The following is a 27,630-nucleotide window of genomic DNA, read 5'->3' on the forward strand; positions in this document are numbered from 1 at the left end:
GTCAATTCCACCTTCTCGTCGTCGCGGGGCGAGGAAGAAGAAACCTTCCTTTCCCTCGTGTCTTTTCTCCTCCGTTTCCCGTCACTTCCGCTTCCGGCCACTTCCGTTTCCTGCCACTCTTTCCGAAGGGCTCCTGACCCTCCAACCACAACAACTACACAACAACTTAATATACTACACACGGAAGCAAACACCTGCATGGTAATTCACATACATTCACATAAATATGTAACACTCCCCCCCTTCAAGAAAGAAAGTTTGAACCCCGCGAAAACTTTCTTTGCCGGCCAATTTGGAGAAACAAACCAGATAACTCAACCCCCCCACATTATCAGTTCCCCCCGGGCACAGTTATCACTTAAAAATAAAGCCAGTTAAGCCACTCGATAGCACTTTTCCGGGAGGCCAAGCCGAGTATTCACTACATGGATGCCTTTAGGAACGCGGAGTTCACGGTTAGTCCGTGCAGGAAAGTTCTCTACATGGGCGCCTTGAGGAACGTGGAGTTCACGGTTAGTCCGTGCAGGAAAGTTCTCTACATGGGCGCCTTGAGGAACGTGGAGTTCACGGTTAGTCCGTGCAGGAAAGTTCACTACATGGACGCCTTTAGGAACGGCGTTCACGGTTAATTCGTGTAGGAATCTTGGCTCGGCGGCTCCGCCGCCTTCAGTGCTTCAACTTCTCAGAACGTCCCTAATAATTAGGGTGGGACCACTGGTCCCTGTAGTCCCCTGAATACCGGTCTTCTTCTCGGCCACTACTTTGCCAATTCTTCCTTCGGGAGCGGCCGTAACTCAGGGAGCCTCCATAATAATATTGACTGCGGCCACCACCAAAACTACCGCCCAGTTGTCCTCTCCTGTAGACCTCTCGACGCCTACGAAATGCCTTCCCTACTGTTATGGTCCGACCCTCCAAATCCTTGCCATTCCAATTCTTCTCTGCCTCTCTGGCGTCTTTTGTGCTGGCAAACGTGACAAAGCCGAACCCTCTTGACTGTTGCGTTTCCCAGTCTCTTACCAACCGCACTTCCACCAGCGGCCCATATCTGTTGAAGACAGAGGTCAGAACTTCTTCCTCTGTTTTGAAGTTCAGTCCCCCTACAAATAACTTGGCACTTTTGTCACCATCCCGAGCTGGTGTGGTGTTATTTTCCCTGCTGGGCTCTTTATCAACCCTCAGGTTACCATAAACTTGACCCCCGGCCAAATCATTCCCGAGAACCACAGATACACCCTCTACAGGAAACGTGGCTTGTAAACCGACGGTGACCGGTCCTGACACCAAATCGGACTCCAACTGGATGACCTGAAGGGGAGCACTAACACCGCCCCCGATCCCCTGTAAACGAACACTATCCCCCGTTGCCGTCTCCTCGGACCATGGCAAAATGCCTTCAAGCATCAAAGATTGATGGGCCCCTGTGTCTCTCAATATCCTAACCGGTCTCCGGTTAGTCGAGGCTCCATCCAGTGACACAAACCCCTCGGAAACAAATGGTTGGTAACCCTCTTGATGGCGATTTCTTACGCTAGCCATCGCATTCGGAGTTGTAATAGTCGGACTCCGCTCTGGGTTGTCCCTTTTCATGAGGTAACAACTGGACATCAAGTGTCCAGGTTTTTTGCAAAACGCGCAAGTAGGCACGGAGGAAAAACTCGGGGTCTGCCTCGGGCCCCCCGAACTATAAGTTTGTCTTGGGCCCGCATCCCTCTGATTTCGAACCGGTGGGGTATCATAGTTGTCCCCATAATCATCTCGAGGCCGCCGCCATGTATGGTCGTTCTCCGCACCTGCTGTTCCCCACCTCCCCTGCGGAGATCTAGGCGAGGAGTTAGGTTCGTGGACCCCTATTCGGTGGGTTAAGGCATAATCATCTGCCATGGTGGCTGCGTCCCACAACTTTGGTACCTTCTTTTCCTGCAGGTACACTTTGATGTCCTCGTGGACACACTGCTGGAATTCCTCCACCAGGATCAAGTCCCGCAATGTCTCGAAGTCTTTCCCGACTCCTTTTGACTCACACCACCGATCAAACATGTTTTCTTTCACTCTGGCAAACTCCACATGGGTCTCACTCTCCCTCTTCCTGGCATTCCTGAATTTTTGCCTGTAAGCTTCCGGAACCAACTCATAGGCCTTGAGGATGTGCTTCTTCAGTACCTCATAATCTGCACATTGGTCCATTGGTAGCGCCGAATAAATTTCCTGAGCTTTCCCCACCAGCACACTTTGTACAAGTATGGTCCAGGCCTCCTCCGGCCAGTTTAATTGTCGAGCCACTTTCTCAAAGTGTGGGAAGAATTTCGCGACTTCTTTTTCACTGAACGGTGGAACCAGCCTCACATGTCTGCCCACATCCCAGGTTTTCTGGTTAGGTGTCGACCCCGTCAGCAAGGGTGGTGCCTCTCCCCGTTCTCTCATTAACTCCAGCTCCTTGAATTTGATTTCTTGCTGAAGCTGCATGTCACGTTCCTTTAATTCCCTTTCCGCTTTTCTCTCCTCTGCTTCGAGGTCCCTTGCAGCTCTCCTTTCCTCTGCTTGTTCCTTTTCTCTTCTTTCCTGGAGTTCTCTTTCCACTCTCCTTTCCTCTGCTTGTTTCTCTTCTCTCCTCTCCTCTGCTTTCCTTTCTTCTTCTGCTCTTTCCTTTTCTGCTTTCCTTTCTTCTTCTGCTCTTTCCTTTTCTGCTTTCCTTTCTTCTTCTGCTCTTTCCTTTTCTGCTTTCCTTTCTTCTTCTGCTCTTTCCTTTTCTGCTTTCCTTTCTTCTTCTGCTCTTTCCTTTTCTGCTTTCCTTTCTTCCTCTTTGATCCGTTCCTGGCTCCGCAATTGCAACTCCAGTTTCCGGAGCTCCACGTCTTCTGGCTCTTCGGGTAGCCACTCCCAGGCTAACTCGTCCCATGTTCCTAATCCCACCATAGATTGTATCACCGTGGCCTGCAACTCTGCCTTCCTCAAATTAGTTCGGACCTCCAAGTTAAAATGTTTGGCCAATTTCAAGAGATCCGACTTTAGCAATGCTCGGAACTGTGCCTCACTCGGGGTTACCCCAAAGTTCTGTGCCACAAACGCCATGGTGCCTATCGTTAACACCTGTTAACCTTCACCCCAAGACTTTCCCCAATTTCTCAAAAAAAAATATTACCAATTAATAATTAATTAATAAATTTTAATTACCAAAAATATTATTATTTTATTATTTTATACACTTTTAGATCCCGGACGTAGACCCAATTGCGAAACCGCAAATCGTAATTTGGACGAGCCCCCAATTCTGTTACGTGGTCCTCCCGGTAACTACCTGGTCTTGGTGACCCCCGGACCGTGGGAGGGACCCCGCCAGAAAGATATATGGTTTATACGCTTTCGTAACGCAATCAATATGAATTCCGGTCAAGAAGAAACCCCACACCAAGGATCCGGAATAATCAAGAATATATTCACCGAGCAATCAACAACCATCAACAATGCACAATCAATATTACAACCATGTGAACTCATCTACACAAACTCTAAGATGGCCATCTTAATCTTATACATTCCTCACGTGAGCCCCACTCCTGACTCCCTCCGTGGTCAATGTCTCTCCTCTCCGCACACGGGCGGTTGAACGAGCCCCGGGCGGACGTGCTCTAAACGTGCCGTCTCGGACTGGGGCCGCGGCTGCAGCGCACCTCCTTGCCAAGCCACGGGGCAAACCCAGCGCGGCGTCCAACGTGCGCGAGGCCCCAAGTGCGATCCTTACGCGTCCTTGTAGATGGGCAAAAACCCAGCGCGGCTTCCGACGCGAGCGAGGCCCAACGTGCGGACCCGTACGCGTCTTTGTAGACGGGGCAAAACCCAGCGCGGCTTCCGACGCGAGCGAGGCCCAACGTGCGGACCCGTACGCGTCTTTGTAGACGGGGCAAACTGTCCCGGACGCTTGGTTTCGTGCACGAACTCACGGTGACTGGACGTGTCAAAAGGTATTTACCGCCCAGGTAACTCCTCTCGCCAGACGTTTCGCAACGGCGCGTTTTCCGCGCAGCGTAAGGTCGATTCCACCTTCTCGTCGTCGCGGGGCGAGGAAGAAGAAACCTTCCTTTCCCTCGTGTCTTTTCTCCTCCGTTTCCCGTCACTTCCGCTTCCGGCCACTTCCGTTTCCTGCCACTCTTTCCGAAGGGCTCCTGACCCTCCAACCACAACAACTACACAACAACTTAATATACTACACACGGAAGCAAACACCTGCATGGTAATTCACATACATTCACATAAATATGTAACACTTGCTTAATACTTGTGACTGTATCTCAGCCTGAAGGTCTTTTCGACCAGCAGAGGTATGATGTGTCGTTTCCCGGGAAAGTCATTCGGATCTCTCTGACCATGCAGAGACTTCAGCTCGCTACAATTGCCGACTCTATTTTACTGTGTGTGTATTTCCATCACGCAGGTTGTTTCAAATGGATATGGAGGGACGCGACTGCGGAAAAGAAGCGTCAGTCTGGCTAACCTCCTTCCTGCAGAGCGCTATACCATACCGTCTTGTACAATACGATGAAAGCTTGGCGACGCGGCCAATGCGCAAGATGAAAGTTCCCGGAATTTCGCAAATCCCCTGCACGAAAGATGACAAGGTCTGGAATGTGATTATTGCACTCACAAAGCTACTAATGGTAGTTTCTTTTCTTTTTTTTGTATACAAGATCGAGGCTCATGTGAGAGCTAACATTAATGACAAAAAACAAACAAACGGACACATAAGACAAAATAAAGGGAGCGGGAGACAAGATAGGGAGAGAGGGGGAAGCACACAAGTACAACATTTGAGAGCAGGGACATCGGAGATCTGTGGGAGGGAGAGGGCTTGGGGGGAGAAGGCATGGGAAGGTGGGGTGGGGGGGGGGGGGGGAGGTGGGAGAGGTATAAAACACATGGACACTGCTAGGACTTCCAGGAAAAAAGTCGGTATTTCAAAAAAGTGGATCTGGGTTGAATTAACCCATTTAGTCTAGCACCCTCTCTCAGCCACTTGCTCCTCACCCAACGTTGTTCTTTTAAAAGTACATTTGGGCTAGAGCCCTGTAAATTGAGGGATTACGGGTTTTTTCTTTCTTTACAAGATTGAAGCTCAAATAAGAGTGAGGCGACATGGTGTAAATGGTTGTGTGGCAACATTTGGACACAAAAAGCAAGGGGATGCATGTAAACACAGCATCCTACAATAAGAGGACTGAGCTATGCAGTGTCAGTGGGAATAAAAGTTATTGTGGTTAATTGGACAAAGTCATGAAATTTCTTTGAAGAGATTTTACTTTTTTTTTATTTAGCTCACCTGGAACGAAGTTCAGGGGAGCCTATGCGATGGCGCGTCGTCTGTCCGTAAACACTTGAAACTTCTTTTCCGATACCGCTGGTGAGATTGCAACCAAATATGACACAAATGATATTTGTTGTGCTGTGACTAAAGTTTGTTCACGGCATAAAAAAAAAAATCGGAGTGTAAGGGGGTCTACCGGGGTCAAAGTGGATCTAGGTTTGGCCCCCCATAATAGGAATTTGCTTTTTCCTCTGAAACTACACAAACTATTTCGATGAAACTTCATCACAACCTTCATCACCCGTGATGTACCGAAGTTTGTTCGAGGCATTAGAAAAATTGGGGTCTTAGGAGGTATATGGGGTTGGGGGGAGAGAGGTTTGCCCCCCAAAATAGGTATTTTTTTTGTTTGTTTGTTTAAAGTCTTATGATTATGTCTGTATGATTCTACATGCTGCCCTGTCTTCTAGCAACCATTGAAATTGGTATAAAATACACTTAGTCGGTGCAGTGTACTGCTTATTCCACCAGGTAAGCGCCGGGGGTACTGCCCCTATGTTTATTTTTTTTATACAGAATCGAGGCTCGTGTAAGAGCTAACACATTAAATATGAAAACATGCACAGACACATAAAACATACAATGAAGGGAGTGGGAGACAAGAGGGAGAGAGAGAGGCAACACACAAGCACAACAACAGTAGAGAACAGGTACGTCGGTAGATCTGTGGAAAGGAGAGGGCTGGGGAGGAGGGGTACACGGTATGCAGCAAATTAACATGACTAGGAATTTCAGGAAAGAAGTTGGAGATTGAAAGAGGCGGATTTAGGGTGTATTAACGGGGGTAGAAAAGATCAAGGTTTTGGATGGGGGAAGATGTGTTTGTTTTGTATGTTTGTTTATGTTTTTGAGATATGTTGAGAGGATGATGTCCCTGACCCATAAGCACAAAAATAATTATTTTTGGGAGAATAATAAGCTGCATAATCGTATTTTAAAATCGGACTATTTTCACTTCCGTTATTGCAAATGAGCTACTTCCATCCACGTGAAAGCTGCACAACTCATTGATAGATGCGTACGTCTGCGTTTCATTACAAGTTATTCTACCGTTCAAGATGCTGATGTGCTAAGCTTTTAACTGTTCAAATCGTCGAGAAGTTTGCTCACAGAAGTCATAAGTCGTTTTTTTGCATTCCTGACACATGAAAAGATCATCAACGTTGTGCTTTGTGCTTCGTGTTGTTTGCGAAGACCACTTTGAGTAGTCAGCGTTTGTATTTGATCAACAGGCTCACTACCTGGGAAACAGGCCTTGGACATTGCTGAAACACGACGCCGTACCCACACTTACCGGGTGAGAGTTACCTGGTGATTTGAAGCCAGGCCCCATATGACACAAGCTCTGGCTTCACCAGACCCAAAACACCTTGAAGACCCAAAATACCCTGAAGACCACAAATACCCTTAAAGACCTTGAAGACCCAAAATACCCCAAAGACCCAAAATACCCTTAAAGGCCCAGAGGATCCAAAAGACCCTGAATAACCAAATGGTGCTGAAGATTCAAAAGACCCAGAAGACCCAAACCACCCTGAAGATCCAAAAGACCCCGAAGACCCAAAACACCCTGAAGACCCAAAACACCCTGAAGACCTAAAATACCCCAAAGACCCAAAAGACCCAGAGGAAACCAAATACCCTTAAGGCCCTGAAGACACCGAAGACCCAAAATACTCCAAAGACCCGAAGACCCAAAACACCCTAAAGACCCATAATACCCGAAAGGCCCAGAGGATTGAAAAGACCCCGAAGACCAAAAATACCCTGAAGACCCAAAACACCCTGAAGATTCAAAACACCTTGAAGACCCCAAAGACGCAGAGGTACCCAAAAGACCGTTAAGACCCAAAAGACCCTGAAGACACTGAAGACCCCAAAGACACCGAAATGGTCAAAGATGCCTACCCCTCTGAAACGACGTGTGGTGAGGCGTGCAGAGCGCACCGAGTCACGCTAATTTCAATAATTGGAAGGATGAACAAAATTGAAATATGGATCATTTACCAGCACTAAGTTAATGCCACAAACGGAGAAATTGAAGCATCTTGAAGTCATCACCCTGCGCTCGCGAGGCGAATTGTGGGGTTAAGCATTCAGTTGCGTACGTGTGCCATACGTGTGACGTGTGCCATGTCTACATTTTTAAAATTCATTTTCTCAGCAACCGTTGGTCGGATTGACATGAAATTTTACCGTAATTTTACAGGCCTCTGCCTGTATATATTTTTTGCTGATAATTATGACGTCATAGGTCACGTGGTACAGGCACCATCTTGGAAAAAAGGTTACACCTCTATATTTCCCAAACCGCTTAATGGAAAAAATTGAAACATGGCTCATTGTTAAGTACACCCCATGGGGAATAGGATGTGTTAATGATGATGTCTCATAGGTGCTTCCATTATGATGTCATAATTCGACAAGTACAACGCTTGATCTGATCAGTATGAAAAAAAAAAATTCCTCTGCAACTGTTAGTCCGATGAACACGAAATTTTCAGAATATGTGCGTTTCATCCTGTGTAATTTTTGAATGATAATTATAACGTCATAGGTCACATGGTACAGACACAATTTTTGAAAAACCGAAAAAAATTGCACCTCTATCTCTGAAAGCGCTGCACAGAAAGAATCGAGACATGGCTCATTGTAAAGGACTTTCCATGTGGAATAACATCTGTTAATGATGACGTCATAGGTGCCTTAATGATGACGTCATAATTCGACAGGGACAACGCTTAGTCTGATCAGTTTGAAATATATTGAGCGTGATCTTTGCAACAATTATATTAGAGAAAATAAATGTATGATGTCATCGCTCACATCGCCTGGCAGCCATATTGGATCAAAGGAAAAAAAATGTTCAAAAACAGAAGAGTTGGCTTGCAACAAGTTCACTGCGCAGGGTAAGTATTCCATGAATACCATCTAGTTGTTCAAGTCATCATTCAAGCATCAGAAATTGAAGCCATTATGTTCAACATCAAACAGGAATTTGAAGACGCAACCAATGAAATGGCTCAAAAGTGTGTTACCGATTAACATTTGTGTGTATCCTGTGCTGAAATTGGGACTGAAATTTCCAGACTCTGTGGCATTGTGGTTAGAGTGTCCACTCTGAGAACTGGAAGGTCAGCAGTCTGATTCCGACCCTGGCCGAGTCGTACCAGGTCCTGCTTACTCGCTTGAGGATCAGCATTTAGAGGAAAGAGGACCGACAAGCCCCGTGGGTTGGCATCACTCGGGGAGAAATTTATCCCCAAAATTGCCCCGCTGACTGTGGAGAGAAAAGAGATGTGACGAGATGCTGCCATCTCCTGGAAGTGACTTCCCACAAGGTCAACAGCTATGTTTGTCTCATGTTAAGTCCTGTATTGTCTGTTGTCTCTGTTTGCTCTTCCCTGAGCATTAGAAAACCTGTAAAAGGTTTACAGAATTTTGGAGTGAGATGGAAGCCAGACTTCATAACTTGCAGGAATTGGAAGCGAGATAATAGACAGAATTGACAAAAGAATTACAGAAAAAGCAGCTGAACTCCAACATATTGTGATTGTGGTCAGCAAAATTGGGAATTATTGGTATTGGGAATTCAGCCCCACATCAAAAGCTGTTGCATTTGAAAAGCGACATGGAACATCACGCAGAATTGATAAATGAGCTTAGAGACTGGCAGATGTTTTGAGAAGGAAGCCCAACACCACACTTCCAAGTACATTCATGCATTGTTTCTGGGTGTTAGATGGAGACGAAATTCCATCCATCAAAGTCCTGCTCTATATTGGACGCACCCTCCCTGTAGACTCCTGTGAGGCTGATCGCTCATTTTCTTGCCTGTGACACCTGAAGATCTGCCTGAGAAATTCCATGGGAGAAAGTCGGATGGCATCTATGGCCCTCATGAGCATACACCATAGAACCACCTTTAGAGGCCATTTTTCCCCACAGAGCAGGGGTTGGCCTTTTTCGGGCACCTTGGTCCCCTTTTTTTTGAAGCAATGTTTCACGGCCGGATGCCCTTCCTGCCGCCAACCCTGTGGGTCGCCTCTTGCCACACACAGGGAATAACCAGTGAACTGGTACTCAACTTGCCGACCTCGGAAGGATGAGAGGCTGAGTCAACCCGCTGGCGTTAATTCGGCGATCGACCGGGATTCGAACCCAGGATCCTAGGATCCCAAGCCGGCACCCTAACCGCTAAGCCAACAACAGGCTTCATGAGCATACACCATGACTACCCCATATCCCCACATGATGTGTGTGACATTTTCATTCGGAAACACAAGCGCCGTCTATTCCAAAATTGCATCATTTACGATTAATAAAATAATTCACATTCCGCTGTCCTATCTGATCTCTTTTGTGGGGAGAACCCCCTGCCCTCAACTTCGTAACCTCGGCGCATGGCGCTGCCGAGATTTCCCAACCAACAGTCTGGCAACGCCATCATTTCACACTACGGGTTTGCACAGGCCTTTTTAACTACTAGTGGGCCTGTTGGTCCATTGGACCAAATTTGCATTGGGATTCACAGCCTTGTAGCATACCTACCTGCTGTAGTGCTTGAGTTGGAATAAATGCTTTGTCCCAATATTGTCATTGTTTTTGTTATTTATTTTGTAATAAGAATGCCATGCCATGGAAGGACCTATGAAACTTCTCTATACACCTTAACATGTCATGCGTTTAGAAGTGGTCCCCAATCCCATTACAGTTCCCGAATCTGCTGAACTTTTGAGCCAGTGAAGACGCGAACGCAAGGAATTGCAGAAACATCCAAGAACGCAGGAAATTCCTTTTCCAACAATCAAATTTTCAAAATGTCCTGGGTCCTCCTCCAAGCCTTCCCCCAAACCCCCACCATCTCCCCGTTCGGCACCCTCCTTCTCCCCATCCATCTTTAAATTCCTGGATCTGCCCCTGCACAAACTGTTGGATATTCATGTAGGTTCCGGATCGACTTGAGCAGTGCTGACGGAACTCCATTGCCTCTCAGCACCTTCCATAGGCATGTCTGGTCAACAGCATCAAATGCGCCCCTTGATGTCGATAATGATGTCGCCCTCGATGTCGATGCTACATTTAATGGGCACAGAAATTCCTGATGAAGTTCTGCAAAATAAGGAAGACTAGTATCGCATCCATTGCAGACCTGTTTGGGGTGAAACCAGATTGCTGGGGCATCTACGTTTAAGCATTTCATTGTTATTGTAGCATTTCAGCAAACCCTTACGCCATTTCCTCATTCTGCTTCAAAATGAATATCTCTATATTTTCATTCCAAACGGCATCATTCATCATGCCACCACAAATTAATACTATGGTGTTAATATATCAAAATATAATGTTAAATCACGATTGTATTGAGAAATCAAACCAGTGAACCGTCATCATCTGTTCACTTCCGGATTCTGGAGCAAGGTCTGTGTCGATCGCATTTCAAAATCATAATTTTATTGAGGAATTTCTGAAACCTCCTACCTACCTTACGACACCTGCTGGGACCCCAACACATGCCACAGAAGGTTATTATATTTATTTTTCGTAAAATATGAAACTAATGGTTACTCAACGCTGTCCCTCTGTCATGTGACTAGATTGTTAGTTCTGATTGGTGGATGTTTGTGGGGACATACACACGGAGAGACAAACGCTGTTCTAGACAGCATTGGCCTCCGGGCGATACCGTAAAAATAATCTTGAACGATTTGGAAGGATATAATGTAAAGAGTTTGTATGAACTGTGATTGGCATTAAATATGTTTGTGTACAGGTGGAATTCCCCGATTTTGGTCCCTACATGCTGATCACTGAAGCTTCCTTGGAAGACCTGAACTCGAGGCTGGAAAAGCAGGTGTCAATTCACAATTTCCGACCAAACATTCTCGTCCGCGGATGTACACCAACACCCTATGCTGAGGTAATTGCCAATTACCACAACCTCAACTGATGGCTCCTCAAGTGTGGCTGCCCTCTCTTTTGTGACCATCTTTGTCTTTCACACTTTGAAAATTAGTTTCCTTTAGAGATCCATTTTCTCACCATCAGAAACATTCCATCTTTCAGGATTTCTGGAAAACCTTGGAGGTCGGCAATGTCAAACTTCGATTCCTCACACACTGCACCCGGTACGCCATTTGTTTCTACATTTTCCTTCCTTGTTCTTTGATTCTGTATTTGTTATTTAGGGCAGTGATACTGTTGTTTTTTTTGTTGATAACATTCCATAAAATTTCTCTTTTTCTGTCAGTTGCATTTTCACCACAATAGACCCTGAGACTGGAGTGAAAGATGGACATGAGCCACTAGATACTTTGAACAGGTAGGGGTCCATTTTGTTGAGATGCCATCAGGTTGTTGTAATGTTAGATACCATCCAACTCCCCCTTACATCTCATTTTAGATGCTCCTCTCCTATCATCATCAACCTGTTCAGTCTGATTTTTTTTTTTGGACCTGATAATGTAACACCATCCCGTCCTTCTTGTCCCTCACAATCCTAATTTCTCCCTTTCCTTGTTCACCCCATCATTAAAAACTCCTATAGATACATGTCGGTTGCAGTGCATTCTTGCTTCATTTCACATGATACGATTATGACATCTGCGTTTTTACTTCCCAAATGATACTGAGCATGTATGTGTTCTGTCTCAGTTACCGTCAATATGAACCATCTTTACGGAAAGTGTTTGGCTCTGCCCCGTGCTTTGGCGTCTACTTGGCAATCATCAACCCAGGAATCATTCAAGTTGGGGATCCGGTTTACAGCATAGGATGATCTTAAGGTTGTTTCATGAAATTATTTTGATAACTGCATTTAAAAGGTATGTACAGGTTCAATAACAATTGTTGTTGAATATCCTCCCTTATTACCCCGCGCACGTGAAGTGAAAAGCAGAGTTAACCAATTGGTTATTTTTAAAGTGGTGAAGCTGTTTCAATATCTGCCTATGTTCGTCCGTCCCTCAAAATATTAAAAACCTTTCTAACCCACCGTGTTTAATTCTGACGGGTTCTAAAGGGCTATACAGGTTAATTCTGAAGGGTAATTCTGAAGGGTAATTCTGAAGGGTAATTCTGAAGGGTAATTCTAAAGGGTAATTCTAAAGGGTAATTCTGAAGGGTAATTCTAAAGGGTAATTCTAAAGGGTTTAAAAGGGTAATTTTAATTGGTGTCGCTCGTTTTCAGGCTTTGCATATTTCATATTAAAAATGCCAAACTGAACCGCTTCCTTCATACACAGGTGCGATTTATTTTGTTATATTTTGAACATGAATCGAAACATGAGATGGAACATAAGTTTCTCGTTTTACCGTAGTTTGCCTCTGAATTTTCCCGATTGTGCATGTATCTTCCTGTCATTCAAACAAAATAAACAAGAAAGAGAGCAATCAGAGATTGCAGACCCTCGCCAGGATGTATTTTCAGTGGTTTTTAAGGCTTTTGTGTTAAAACAAATATGGCGGCCGAACCACGTGACTGATGACGTCATCATTAATTTTTTTCTCCACCAGTTTATTCCGACATGGCGCTCAAGAAATTTCATCTTGACAGGATGAAGTTTTGTAATTGTCGAATTATAACGTCATAATGGAGGCACCTATGACATCATTAACGTATTTTATTCCCCATGGAGAGTTCTTCACAATGAGCCGTGTCTCAATTTTTTTCTATTCAGTGCTTTCCAAGATATAGAGGTGCAAAGTTTTTCGATTTTTCCAAGATGGCGGCCGAACCACGTGACCTATGACGTCATAATTATCATTAAAAAATTATACAGGTGGAGCTGCACCTATGGTGAAAATTTCCTGTCAATCGGACCAACAGTTGCAGAGAAAAATCATATTTATTATGTGCGGACAAACAAACAAACAGACAAACGGGCTCAAATGCAAACCCTCTCCTCCGGCGAGGGTAACAATCATTCCAAACAGGAAGCTTACTGTTTTTAAGGACGTTATAAAGGACACAAACAACAGGAATGAATAACTAATGTAACATGTTAGATCGGGTGATGTGATAGACACTGGGGAAGATGGTGGTAAAACCCAGAATTTATTCATTTATATGCTTTTAACCTCTTTAAATGTTCATTTAAATTGAGTTATATACATGAACACTAGAACACAAATCACCATCATAATACTTCCAAGAACCAAGCGTTATATTGATATATAGCGTTAGAGGGACTGGCATGCAGTGAGACGGTACAGTGTAGGTGTGAAGAAGAGTCCGCCGATATAGCTATGTATGATGTCGATTGATGCTCCATTCTATGGTGATCAATAAGGCCTCTATATCCTCAACTGCGACTCAAACTTCATCTTATTACAGTGTATCTTACTACAATTCACCAAATGTCTGTCCGTCCATTCGGAGGTACCGCAAAAACGGCTCAACCGATCTCAACGATATTTTGGGTGGGTATTCCTGGGACTCCTGGGAGTAAAATAGGCTATTAAAGCGCGGCGTTACGCGCGCTGCTTGTGAGCAAGGAGGAAGCGGACAAGCGGTAACATATAAACGTCTTTATTGTAAGACTACACTGTAACACTCAACTCCTCCGGGCTGGTCGCCCGGGGTATATCATGAGGCCACGCCTACCCCTCGGGCGTGGCCACCGCCCACTCGGTGCGTGGAATGATGTCACCACGCCAGTGGGCTTTTGTGTCCGCCACACGCGCCCCCCCAGAATTCCCGCGCACCTGGAGGGCCAGTTTGCGGGGCAGACGAATGACCCGGCCGAAGCGCCCCCTGGCGATCGGCGGCGTCCGGGGTGCAGGGATACCAGGTGGGATGCCCCTGGCTGCCCCTGGGATGGGTGCAGGACCGGGGGGCGCCGTGGCGGCGGGGCTGGGCGGTGCCGGGGGTCCGCCCGCAGGAGGGCGGCCCCGACGTGGGGGTCGGGCCACTGGCGGTGGATGGTCCACATCGAGGTGGGCCGGCTTGAGGCGGTCTACCGAAACGCGGTCAGGAGTACCGCCGATGTCCAGGGTGAAGTGCTTCGCCCCGGTCTCCAGCACGCGGAAAGGCCCGTCGTACGGGGGCCGCAGTGGTGTCCGATGGGCATCGTGGCGGACGAAGACGTACTCCGCCGTGCGAAGCTCCGGGGCGACGTGCGTCGGTGGGTGCCCGTGGCATGCCGTTGGCACCGGGGCGAACCTCTGGGCGGTCTCTTGCAGAGCGGAGCGCTGCTGTGCCGTGGCAGATGTTATGGTGCCGTGGAGTCGGGGAGGAACTCGCCCGGCACCCGCAGCGGTTGCCCGAAGACCAACTCCGCCGCGGATGCGCGCAGGTCCTCCTTGGGCGCCGTCCGGAGGCCCAGCAGGACCCAGGGGAGCCTGTCGACCCAGCCGCCGTCGCGGAGGGTGGCCCGGAGCGCGGCCTTTAATGAGCGGTGAAATCGCTCACACAGGCCGTTAGCCTGGGGGTGGTAGGCCGTGGTTCGGTGCAGCCGGACCCCGAGCCCCTGCGCAACCGCCCCCCAGAGCTCCAAGGTGAACTGGGGGCCGCGGTCGGATGAGATGTCTGAGGGGGCGCCGAACCGGGCGACCCAGGTGGCGATGAAAGCCTGCGCGACATCGGCCGCCGTTGTCGACGCCAAGGGCACGGCCTCCGGCCACCGGGTGGTGCGGTCCACCATGGTGAGGACGTAGGTGAAACCCCGCGAGGGGGGCAGAGGTCCCACCAGGTCCACGTGGACGTGGTCAAACCGGCGTTCCGGCACCGTGAACGGGGCCAACGGGGCCTGGGTGTGCCGGTGCACCTTGGCGCGCTGGCACGCGAGGCACGTCCTGGCCCAGCCGCGGACGGCCTTCCGGAGGCCATGCCAGACGAACTTGTCGGCGATCAGCCTTTGGGAGGCCCTCGCGCCCGGGTGGGACAGGCCGTGGATGGCGTCAAACACCTGGCGCTGCCAGCCCGCGGGCACAATGGGGTGAGGACGCCCGAGGGAGACGTCGCACAAGAGAGCCGCGCCCGCGCCGTCGAACGGCACCTCGGTGACGCGGAGGCCCGTGACGGCGGTCCGCAAGGCCTGGACGTCGGGGTCAGCGGCCTGGTCCGCTGCCATCCGGGCATAGTCGATGCCGAGGTGGACTGCGTGGGCGACGGCCCGGGAAAGGCAATCCGCCACCGGGTTGTCCTTCCCCGCGACGTGCTGGATGTCCGTCGTGTACTCGGACACGGCCGAGAGGTGACGCTGCTGCCGGGCCGACCACGGCTCGGTGACCTTGCCCATCGCGAAGATCAGCGGCTTGTGGTCGACGAAGGCAGTGAACGCCCGGCCCTCGAGCAGATGGCGGAAGTGCCTGACCGCCAAGTGAAGTCCGAGCAACTCGCGGTCGAAGGTACTGTAACGGCGTTCGGGCGGGCGAAGCTGCCGGCTAAAGAACGCCAGCGGTTGCCAAGCTCCACGCACCCATTGCTCGTGCACCGCGCCCACCGCGTAGTCCGAGGCATCGGTGGTGAGGGCGATCGGTGCATCGGGTGCCGGGTGCGCGAGCATGGTGGCGTTAGCCAAGGCGAGCTTCGCGCCCGTGAACGCCGTGTCCATCTGCTCGGTCCAGGTAACGTCGCCTTTGCCCGGCTTACCTCGGAGAGCTTCGTGCAGGGGGCGCAGGAGCTGGGCGATACGGGGCAGGAACCGATGGTAAAAGTTCACCATGCCCAGGAACTCCTGCAGCCCTCTGATCGTGCGGGGGCGCGGAAACCCCTTCACCGCCTCCACCTTGGCCGGCAGGGGGACGGCGCCGTGCCTGGTGACACGGTGCCCCAGAAAATCGATTGTGGCGGCGCCGAACTGGCACTTTGCGGGGTTCACAATCAGGCCATGCTGGCCCAGGCGTTCGAAGAGCGTGCGGAGGTGGCGTAGGTGCTCTTCGCGGGACGCGCTGGCGACGAGGATATCGTCCAGGTAGACGTAGACAAAATCCAAGTCGCGCAGGACGCTGTCCATCAGTCGCTGGAACGCCTGAGCCGCATTCTTCAGACCGAAGGGCATGCGCAGGAACTCGAAGAGTCCGAATGGCGTGATGACTGCCGTCTTCGGGACGTCCTCCGGCCTGACGGGGACCTGATGGTAGCCGCGTATGAGGTCCACCTTCGAGAAGAAGGACCTGCCCGCCAAACGGGCGGAAAAGTCCTGAATGTGGGGGACGGGGTAGCGGTCGGGAGTCGTGGCGTCATTGAGACGGCGATAGTCCCCGCACGGTCGCCATCCCCCGCCGGGCTTCGGCACGATGTGCAGCGGCGACGCCCAAGCGCTCTCTGAGCGCCGAACGATGCCGAGTCGCTCCAGGGTAGCGAACTCCGCTTTTGCCACCGCCAGCTTCGTCGGCTCGAGGCGGCGTGCCCGGGCGTAGACCGGTGGCCCGACGGTGGGGATGTGATGGGCCACCCCGTGCTTGATGGCCCCCGCCGAGAAGGTGGGCCGCGTGAGGGCCGGGAAGCCGGCGAGGAGGCGGGTGAATGCGTCCGCTGCCGGAAGCGTACAGACCAACGTGGCCGGAACCGAATCGTTCGGCAAGCCGCTTGGCAAGCCGCTCGTTGAGCTGGGCAACGCACATGCGAGCGAGCTGAACGTCTCGGCCTGGACAAGCCGTCTGCGCTTGACGTCGACCAGGAGCCCATTAGCGCACAGGAAGTCCGCGCCAAGCAGTGCCATGGGCACGTCGGCGGTGACGAACGTCCATCGGAAAACCTGCCCTCCAAACCGCAGAGAGAGGCAGCGTTTTCCGTACGTACGGATGGGCGTCCCGTTCGCGGCAAGCAGCGCGGGGCCCCCAACCGCGGCGTGCTTGTCTGACGTGCCGGCGGGAATGACACTCACCTGTGCTCCCGTGTCGCACAGGTAACGGCGCCCGGAGAAGGTGTCCGTTATGAACAGCAGGCTGCTCGAACGGCCGGCGCTCATCGCCACAATTGAGCGCCGGCCCGGGCGTTTCCCGACCCGTTGAAGGAGCACGGCGGATGACACCGCCGAGCTTCGTGGCCGAACTTGGCGTGGAACCAGCACCAGGTGGTGGAGCTGGAGGAGTGCGGCTGGCTCCGCCAGGCCGGTGGAGTCGACGGGTTTCCCCGCGGTGGCGGTTTTCGCCGCGGCGGTGGGCGGGGCGTGGCGGCGTTCACGAGGTGCGTATCAGCATGCTGCTGAACCACAGCGTGCTGTAGAAGATGATGCTGTGGAACATCAGCGTGCTGTAGAAGATGATGCTGTGGAACATCAGCGTGCTGTAGAAGATGATGCTGTGGAACATCAGCGTGCTGTAGAAGATGATGCTGTGGAACATCAGCGTCGAAGGCCGTGACGGCCACGCCAACGCTCGCCCGCGTGTCCGAAGCGGCGAAGTACTTGTCCGCCTCGGCCGCCAATGCTCGGGGTTCCGTTAGCCCGGTCCCGGCCAACGCGAGGCGAACCTGCGCTGGAAGTTGGCGACGGAAAAGCGCCCGGAATAGCGAACCGGGGGCTTCGTCGCCCAACAGTGACAGCATATGGTCCATTCGGACCGACGGGCGCGTCTCACCGAGCTCGGGGAGATCCAGGAGGCGGTCGGCCCGTGCGTCGTCCGTGAGGCTGAACGTGGCTAGGAGTAGCCGCTTGAGTGCCTCGTACTTGTGGCCGTCCGGTGGGTGGCGAAGGACGGACACAACTCGAGCGGCCGTGCCGGGCCCGAGGGAGGCGACGACGTGGCAGTAGCGCGTGTCATCGCCGGTGAGGTGCCGAAGCTGAAATTGGGCTTCGGCCTGGACGAACCAGACTTCGGCCTGAGCCTCCCAAAATTCCGAAAGTTTGACGAAGGCGGCCATGGCGATGGCGTCGCGTGTGGAAGGATCGCTCCGGCAGATCCAACGTCGAGGGTCACCAGTAAAGCGCGGCGTTACGCGCGCTGCTTGTGAGCAAGGAGGAAGCGGACAAGCGGTAACATATAAACGTCTTTATTGTAAGACTACACTGTAACACTCAACTCCTCCGGGCTGGTCGCCCGGGGTATATCATGAGGCCACGCCTACCCCTCGGGCGTGGCCACCGCCCACTCGGTGCGTGGAATGATGTCACCACGCCAGTGGGCTTTTGTGTCCGCCACACGATATTGTTTTTCCAATTTTTCCAAGTTTTCCAATTTTCCAGTTTTTCCAAACACGATGGAATAATATTTTCCGATATGAACAGTGATGTGGCTTTTGTTGAAATTCTACAAATACTGTTTATTCTACGTACCAGGAGAGAGTAGATCGACTCCTGACGAACTCTCCCTATATAAACGTGTGGCTCCGAAGTAACATGGCAGCGTGTGCAAAGCGACTGAGAAACAGGTGTAGCGGCCGCTTCCGTGTTACAGATTTGGCGCGCACTCTTCACACATAAACGTGCGACTGGGAAAGACGTGCAGCGACCACTTCCGTTTTGCAGAATTCAATCTTTTTTCAAAATGGGCGCCATGTACTGTGTTTAGATTTTGATGATTTGCGTGTGATATGATTCAACGGATGTTTATATGAATCGTTTAAAATAAAAAAAGCCTTCAATTTCTGATATTTTGCCTTTTCATTTGGGCCTCCCAATTGAAGCCCCGTCCATAGGACGGGTACCGTTGCTGATTGTATAAATAAAATAAATATTTTTTATGACATTAACATTGGTAAGTATTAACAAAAACATACAAAACGAGAACGGCACTCAGCATACCTCTACCGGGTGAACAGTTTATGTTTTGTATACTAGAGTAGACCAGAAAATCACAATACAGAATCACATTTAATCAAATTCATCCGTCCACAACATTTTGTGATATCCTGCTTTGTATCGTTTTTGGCCCTTCCTCCAAATGGTGAAGAATCACTTTAAAAATTCCAGTGGCCGGATCCGAATCCGGATCTTCACCAAAATCTAATCATTTCGTCCTTGTCACATACGCTACATCTTTGCCAAATTCAGTCCGAATCCGTCCACAACTTTTTGAGATATCTTGTTCACAAACAAACGGCCCAGACAAACAGACAGACATAACCACTTTTGGTGGCGGAGGTAACAATGGCGGCGGGTGTATTTACTCGGCGAGGGCTGCGTGTTATTGATTTTCTTCATACATATATATTTATATGCTATGTATATATATGTATGTATGTATATATATATATATATATATATATATATATATATATATATATATATATATATATATATATATATATATATATATATATATTGTTGCAGTTCTGTGTTTTTGCAATAAAGGTTAATTTTCCCCTCATAGTTAGTCACACTACATGTAGCCTCGTTTAAGCTCAGTTATTTCTTAGTAAGTGTAAGCATAGACCTTTCCTATGTGTAGTTTTGCGTTGAGTAGAATAATGAGAGTTAGGTCCCCTTCCAATGCTTTATGCCACCTTGATACTTTGAGTTTTGGCGCAAATCACCATGAGGCCGGCCTCACATGTCGAGGCAAGCCGAAGGAAGGCGGAACAGGAGAAGTGGGAGTGACCGGTAAGCACGAGCCGCCAATCAGGGCTCGAGGGGAGTGGCTTAGCCCTGCGGCAAAAGGCGTGGTTTGGAACATTCGAGGCAGGCCAGGGCGTGGCAATATAACCCTGTGCCCAAAAGCCCCCACCTCAGTTCTGAGGAGAGGTGCGCTGAACTAAGTTTGAAGAGGACCTGCGCTGAGTGATGAGCTTGAGTTATCAGTTCGAAGCGCTGTGTTGAATTACGAGTTCTGAGGAGAGGTGCGCTGAACTAAGTTTGAGGAGGACCTGCGCTGAGTGATGAGCTTGAGTTATCAGTTCGAAGCGCTGTGTTTAATTGTGAGTTCTGAGGAGAGGTGTGCTGAACTAAGTTTGAGGAGGACCTGCGCTGAGTGATGAGCTTGAGTTATCAATTCGAAGCTCTGTGTTGAATTACGAGTTCTGAGGAGAGGTGCGCTGAAGTAGTTCTGAGGAGAGGTGCGCTGAACCAAGTTATGAGCCGGGGTCCTCTGTTGAATTGAGCTTGAGGCAGATCCTGAATTGAGTTGCGAGAGTGAAAGCGCGCTGTTGCATAAATCGCGCTGTGAAGAACCGCTGAGCCGGGTGAGAGACGCGCATATTCGCCTGCCTGCCTTTGTTTGAGATACGCGCTGCGAGGATCCCTCCCGCCTGCCTGCCTGCCTTCGTCGCTGTGACCGCAGAGGGCCACGCCGGGCGAGCTGTTCCTGAACAACAAAGCCGGCGCGTTCAGCGCATGAACCATCCTTCCTTCATTCCCCCTGTGAGTGTGAACGGGCCCATTGTCTGGGAAATTAGGTAAGACTGCTTAAGTGCCTGCTCTGTGTCTCTTCGCCTTGTATAGCTGCAAATAAACCTGTGTTCTTCCTTCTATTTGATCGTTCCCGTCATTTCCATCTATTGACATGGTACGAATTATATCGCTCTAATCGGGTTCCATTAACAAGGTAATTGCACGGACCACGTGGTGCGCCATCCGCTCGGGTGCACTCAAATTATGCGTGGTTCGTGCGAGACTTGATCCCCGCTTCCACGGCAGCGTAGGTACTTAGGTACGTGCGAACATTGTCCCGAAACCCTGTCCCGCATCCGACCGGAAGTGGCGACTCAAGTCTCACGGTTGCGACGACCCAAGGAGAACAAGGGGCTTAATCTCCCCTTGGTAAGGGAACGAGGGTCGTGCGCAAAACCGTAACAATATATATATATATATATATACACACACATGATTTTTTTTAGTAAACCATAGACTGTTCAGCCTGGCAGAGGTATGCGCTCCACCGAGTGCCGTTCTATTTCAACATGGAAAGATTAAAGGTGTTTCCCCGACCGCTGTCCATGGTATGCACATTTGTATGTCTCCATGGTATGGAAATTTTTTCGAATTTTCGAAGGGGTCTAAAGTGTTTTTAGGGTCCTAAATAAAGGGGACTAAAGTGTTTAAAGAATCAAGGCTCTTAAAAGGGCCAAATGGGGTCTAAAGGTGTGCAAGGACGAAAGAGTAAAAGGGGTCAAAAGTGTCCAAATGGTCATATATTGTCCAAAGGGTCTTAAAAAGTCAATAGGTCTGAAAAGTGTCAAAAGATGTATATGTCTCAAAAGGGTCGAAATGGGTATGAAAGGGTATAAAGGGTGTAAGGGCTCTAAATGGGTGTAAATGGTCAAAGGGGTCTAGGGGATGTAAAGGATCTAAAGAGGTCTAAGGGATGTAAAGACTCAAATGGAGTCTAAGGGGTTTAAAAGGTCTAAGGGGTGTAAAGGGTCTAAGGGATCCAAAGGTGTTCTTTGGGGTGTAAAGGGTCTAAGGGATGTAAAGGGTCAAAGGGATATAAGGGGGTGTAAAGGGTTTAAAGAGGTATAATGGGTCTAAAGACGTCTAAGGGGGTGTAAAGGGTCATAGGGGTGTAAAGGGTCTAAGGGGTGTAAAGGGTCAAAGAGGTTTAAATGGTTTAAGATGTGCAGGGAAAGGGGTGTAAATGGTCTAGAGGGGTCTAATGGGTGGAAAAGGTCGAAAGGGTGTAAAACAGTGAAGGTATACTTGTAGTAAAGAAATTACCTTGGGTTCGTAAATAAATTAACTCAGGAGTGCAACACGATAATAACAGGCCAAATGGCCTCCTCATCACAGCATACAACAACAACATGCATTTTAAGGCCATTTTACCTAAATAGGGGTTTTATCACAGTATAAACCCCTATTTAAGTATACGAGTACACCCGCACAATACGGGAGCTGCAGAAAGGGTAATTCATCTTTGGGGTATATAGATTACAGTCGATCGAAGGTTGGATCTCAATAACATTGGGTGTGTGTTAATTTTTTTATTATTTATTTTTTTTGTTGTATACAAGATCGAGGCTCGTGAAAGAGCGAACATTAATCACACAGAAAGACAAACAGACACAGAAAGACATAAAACAAATAACATCGGGAGCGGTAGACAAGATGGGGAGAGAGGGGGAAGGACACAAACACAACATTTGAGAGCAGGGACCGAGAGACATGGAGACATCGAGAGATCTGTGGGAGGTAGAGGGCTTTGAGGGGAGGCATGTGAAGGGGGGGGGGGGGGGGGGTGGGAGAGGTAGAAACATATGGACACTGCCAGGACATCCAGGAAAGAAGTTGGAATTTCAAACAAGGTGGATCTGGGGTGAATTAGTGGGGGTAGAAAAGATCAAGGTTTTGGATGGGGGAAGATAAGAGATGGTGGTGAACAGCTGTTTTAAAGACCTGGAGGGAGGAGTGGGATTGAAGGGAGTGTGGGAGTTTGTTCCAGAGGCGGGAGAAAAGAGGAATGAAAGAGTGAAGGTGAGCATAGAGCCGAGATTTCGGCAGTTTAACCATCAGAGGGTTGCTGGCAGATCTTGTGCGACCTGTAGGAATATTTGGGGGACAGAGCACAGAGAGAGCTGGGGGAGCAAGGCCGGAGAGGAGTCGGTAGAAGACAGAAAGACCACCTACCTGCCTGCGGTGAGTGAGTGAAAGGCCCTCAGAGATAGCTTCATCGCGGGAGATTCCAATGATTTTGAAAGCTTTGGATTCAACAGCGTGAAGCCGAGCCAGGTGTGAGGCAGGAGCACCAACCGATAGGGGAGAACAGTATTCCATTGAGCTGCGGATGAAAGCCTTGTATGTGGTGAGGAGCTCAGGTGTGCCGTGGAAGGACTTCGCACGACGGAGGATGCCCAGTCGGCGACTGGCTTTGGAGGCCAGCTTGGAAATGTGGTTTTCCCAAGAAAGATCATGGCAGATAGTGAGACCCAAAAGCTTGAGCGACAGAACTTCTTGAAGAGGATTGTTGAGAAAGTAGATGGGAGGGTTGTCCAGTCGATCTTTTCGGAGAGACATAGTAAGAGAGTGAGATTTGTCAGGATTGAAAGACATGTTCCACTTGTTTGACCAGTCTGTGATTTTGTCCAGGTCTTCAGAGAGTGAGGAGGCTGCAGACTGCCGATCTGAGGGAAGAGGAATGGAGTGGCAGAGAGTGGAGTCATCAGCAAAGAGACAGAGAGGATTTTCCAGAGAGTCGGAGAGATCATTGATAAAGACCAGAAAAAGCACAGGGCCCAGCACACTGCCTTGGGGAACTCCAGCCTGAACAGGAAGGGGAGATGAGAGAAATCCATTCAGGGCCACACGTTGACTACGACCAGAGAGGAAGTCCGCAAGCCATGCATGGAGATTTCCATGGATACCATAGGAGGAGAGTTTGGTGAGCAGAGCTGGGTGCCAGACCGTATCGAAGGCACGTGATATGTCAAGGGAGACAGCTCTGATTTCCTGTTTGGCATTGAGGACCTCCATCCATTGTTGAGACAGCAGAAGCAGCATGTCCAGAGTAGAGTGACCTGGTCTGAAACCAAATTGATGATCAGAGATCAAGCCATTGGAGGATAGGAGAGATTTCATATCCGAAGCAATGATGGATTCCATGACTTTGCTGATAATTGGAAGCAGGCTGATTGGTCTGTAGTTGCAAGGATCTGTTTTTGCACCTTTTTTGTGTAAAGCGGTAATGTTAGCTGATTTCCAGGATGCTGGCAGATGACCTTGAGCAAAAGATAGGGTGAAAAGAACAGAAAGAGGGTGAGATAGAGCGGCAGAGCAGGATTTTAGGACCCGTGGGCTGATGCCGTCTGGTACAGTTGCAGAATCAGAGTCGAGGTTTGACAAAAACTCCTCCACCTTGTCAGGAGAGAAGGACACAGAGTTCAGGAGCAGTTGGGTTCGACTGGGAAAGGTGGGAACAGAGAGAGATGGGTTTGGGACTAAGGATTTTGAGGCAAACACAGAGTTGAGGCATTCGGCTTTGTCACGTGCGATGTCAACTGTGTGGCCATTTGAGGTAAGGGAGGGGATGGAGGGGGAACAAACACCAGAAACGGATTTGACCAGACGCCACCAGGATTTGGAGGAAGGAGACAGGTTTGAGAGTTCATTCTTGAGTGAGGAGAGATAGTGCTTCCTGGCACTCCTGAGGGTAGACACACACTTGTTCCGAGCTTGGTGGAAGGAACTGAGATTGCCTTCAGTTGGATTAGCCTTCCAAGAGGCAAAGGCAAGTTGTTTCAGGGCAACTGCCTCACCACAAGATTCAGTGTACCATGGACGGGAGGAAGGGTAAGACAACTGAAGGTGAGATGGGATAAATCTGTGCATGAGAGAGATCAGTTTGCTTTGGAAGAATTCCCAGGAAGAATTGATGTCAGAGGCAGTGGAGATGGGAGACCAATCCAGACGATTGATGGCTGCTTGAAGACCGTCCCAGTCGGCCTGAGTGAAATGCCAGACTCGTCGACGCTGAGGAGGCTCTCTGAGAATGGCCAGAGAGATGTCCACTTTGACAAGCACATGATCAGAAGAACCGATTGGAGCAGAAGAAGAGCAGCAGACATTAGCAGGGAAGTTTGTCATAACCAAGTCTAGAAGAGAAGATACTCCATTGGCTGAGATCCGGGTCGGGAAATTGACAGATTGTGTCAATCCCAGTGAGTCACAGAAGTCCTTTGCTGAGGTGCCATGACTGGTGAGAGAGGAACCCACACCCAACCAGGTGGCATGATGACGGTTGAAGTCACCACATATGAGGAAGAGAGAGTTGGGATGAGTGGATAGAAGTTGGTCCATGTTGTCAGACAGTGAAATGTAGATGGAGTCATCACTGTTTGGGGGACGGTACAGAACACATATGAACAAAAGGTGGGAGCGGAGAGGAAGCCGTAGCCAGAGGTACTCCTGGGGGTGAGGAGGAAAGAGGGCAGTGCAAGGAGAGTGAGGAAGAGAGTTTTTGATAAAGATAGCCACCCCACCACCAGGCCGAGGCTCAGGTCTATCATACCGGAGGAGGGAGTAACCAGGAAGAGATATTAAGTAATCAGAGACATCTTGAGGGAGGAAAGTCTCTGTTAAGCAGATCAAGTCTGGATTGTCAGAAGCAACCTGTATGGAGAGATCAGTCAGGTTTGAGCGAAGGCCCCGGATGTTTGAGGTCCATACCGTTAATGAAGAGAGAGGGGGAGCATCAGGTACAGGACAGGGGAGGGGAGGAGTAGGGTAAGATGAAGGATGAGAGGGGGAGGTAGGGAGAGCAGTTGATAGTGTGTCAGATATTGCAGAAGAGTTCCAAGAAAGGGAAGGATGAGGAGGATGAAAGGTTTGATGGTGAAGGGATGAGGCACAGTGAGGGGTTGTTTGAGGTGGGGGGCAGAGGAAAGTAGAAGGTTTGGGGGGGTGGAGGTATGAGATAGAAGGGAGACGAAGTGGGGAGGAGGCAGCTTGGAGGAGGAGGGGGGAGGAGGGAGAATTGGAGAGGAATGGTATGGGGGGAGAATTGAATGGGAGGCGTTGGGGGGGAGTTTTGAAGGGGAGGAGTGAGGGGGGAGTTTAGGAGGGGAGGCGCAAGGGGGGAGTTTTGGAGGGAAGGGGGAAGTTTAGAAGTGGAGGGGCAAGGGGGGAGTTTAGGAGTGTAGGGGCAAGGGGGGGGATTTGGAGGGGAGGGGCAAGGGGGGAGTTTAGGAGGGGAAGGGCAAGGGGGGAGTTCAGGAGTGGAGGGGCAAGGGGGGGGATTTGGAGGGGAGGGGCAAGGGGGGAGTTTAGGAGGGGAAGGGCAAGGGGGGAGTTCAGGAGTGGAGGGGCAAGGGGGGAGTTTAGGAGTGTAGGTGCAAGGGGGGGGGGATTTGGATGGGAGGGGCAAGAGGGGAGTTTAGAAAGTGGATGATTAATGAAAGACGAACATTGATAACAAATTGGGTTTGTTGTGATTTTCAAGTTAGCAATCCGATTCAGAACGATGGAGGAGGGATGGAATGAATGTGAATTTAGACCATGTAGTGAGGGAGACGTATAAGATATTGAATTTCTTTTTTTTGAAGTGGAATGAGTTGGAGAGGAAATTGAGAAAAGCTTTTTAAATAGGAAGAAAAACAGCGTGTTGTAATATACCACTGAATAAAACACAGAAGGGGAAAGGTTAAACATATTTAAATAATATTTAAACAGAACTGTGAACAATCTTCTATGCACAAAATACCAATGGGGGGAGAGCCAAGAGGGACCACCACGAGTCACGTGAACAGGGCAAACGGTGGATGGCAAGGAGATAATGGGGGCGGGGCGAACAGCACACCTGGACAGAAAATACAGGATGAGACAACAGTACACGTGGAGAAAGGAAAATAAATGTTTTTGGTTTTTTTTGTTTGTTTGTTTTTTTGTTTGTTTGTTTTTGGGGGGGGGGGTGTGGGGATTTAGAACGTTAGACAGAGTATTATGTTCGGGGTAGAAGGGAAAAAACTAAGAGCCAAGCAAAACACGCTTAAGTTAACAAAACACCGACGGGGGTACAACTACAAGGCCACACACGAGGAGCAGAACACGATTAATTAATTACGAGTTACAGGAAATTCAAACCAAAACTAACTATAATCAAATATCGCATGGACGATAAAATAACGAGTTGAAATTTGACAATCTATCTGGGGAAATGGGGGAGAAACACGTGGTCGAAGAACGAACGAACGAATAAGAATGAATAAACGAATGAGCACAGAGAAGGTAATGTCTTTTTTTTTGGTTTTTTTGAGTTGAGATTTACATAAGGAAGTAGGCTATGGGGTAAAAAGACTGGGAAAACAGAGAACGAAAGTTATTGGATCACAAACGACGGACCGCCGAGAGAAAAACAAAGCCTCAAGGTTGTACAGTGTACACTGTACAAGGCCTCAAGACACGACACGAATTAACACGATTTTCAATGCAGGTATGAAAGATTTGCACCGAAAATCTTCGTCGGGACAATATACGTACATACACCATAAAATAAATACAGTTATAACGAAAATACAAATGGGAACAATTACTTAACTTCGATTTCGATGGAGAGCGTGTAGGACTGCGAATAAACGAACCCTCGCCAGCAAGACCGGAAACGGAAGTTTTTCAAGTTTTTTACTTTTAGGAAGTTTAGGAAGTTTTTCAAGTTTCAAGTTTTCATTTACCAAGTTTCTTGTGAAGAGATCGCCAAGTTGTGAAAGCATTCGAGCAAGCACTCAATTCAAAACTGTTAAGGAACGGCTGGCTTGGCAAGCGCCAGCTAGCTGCTTTATAAAGGAGTACAACCCGAGCTTCTCCCTTTCAGTTTTGTATCAAACAGCAGGAGCGAGTTTCAAAGGTTCGCTACGAAAAATGCTACGGTAGCGGCAGAAAGGGCCATGTTATGAACTCAACATTTGTGGGTAATATAGAGTACCATAGATCTTCGCTCAGTTCTGTAAGTAAACCTTTCTTCAC

At 49.1% G+C, this 27,630-nt stretch overlaps 1 protein-coding gene across 2 annotated transcripts in view; it reads left to right on the top strand.

The window, feature by feature from the left end:
- Positions 1-27,630, top strand: part of MTARC1 (mitochondrial amidoxime reducing component 1) — a 590,200-nt gene that overhangs the window by 32,692 nt on the left and 529,878 nt on the right. Inside the window, exons 3-7 of one of the 2 annotated variants that reach the window (XM_078784088.1) lie at positions 4,433-4,616; positions 11,133-11,279; positions 11,426-11,487; positions 11,610-11,681; positions 12,014-12,184. In XM_078784088.1, the coding sequence (XP_078640214.1) occupies positions 4,433-4,616; positions 11,133-11,279; positions 11,426-11,487; positions 11,610-11,681; positions 12,014-12,137 (589 nt within the window). In that variant the 3' untranslated portion in view covers positions 12,138-12,184. Of the gene's footprint in view, positions 1-4,432; positions 4,617-11,132; positions 11,280-11,425; positions 11,488-11,609; positions 11,682-12,013; positions 12,771-27,630 lie in introns of those variants that run through there. The other variant, XM_068129594.2, reaches the window with a different exon arrangement.

The sequence above is a fragment of the Myxine glutinosa genome, chromosome 9 (assembly GCF_964187855.1).
Source record: "Myxine glutinosa chromosome 9, kmMyxGlut1.1, whole genome shotgun sequence".
Taxonomy (NCBI): domain Eukaryota; kingdom Metazoa; phylum Chordata; class Myxini; order Myxiniformes; family Myxinidae; genus Myxine; species Myxine glutinosa.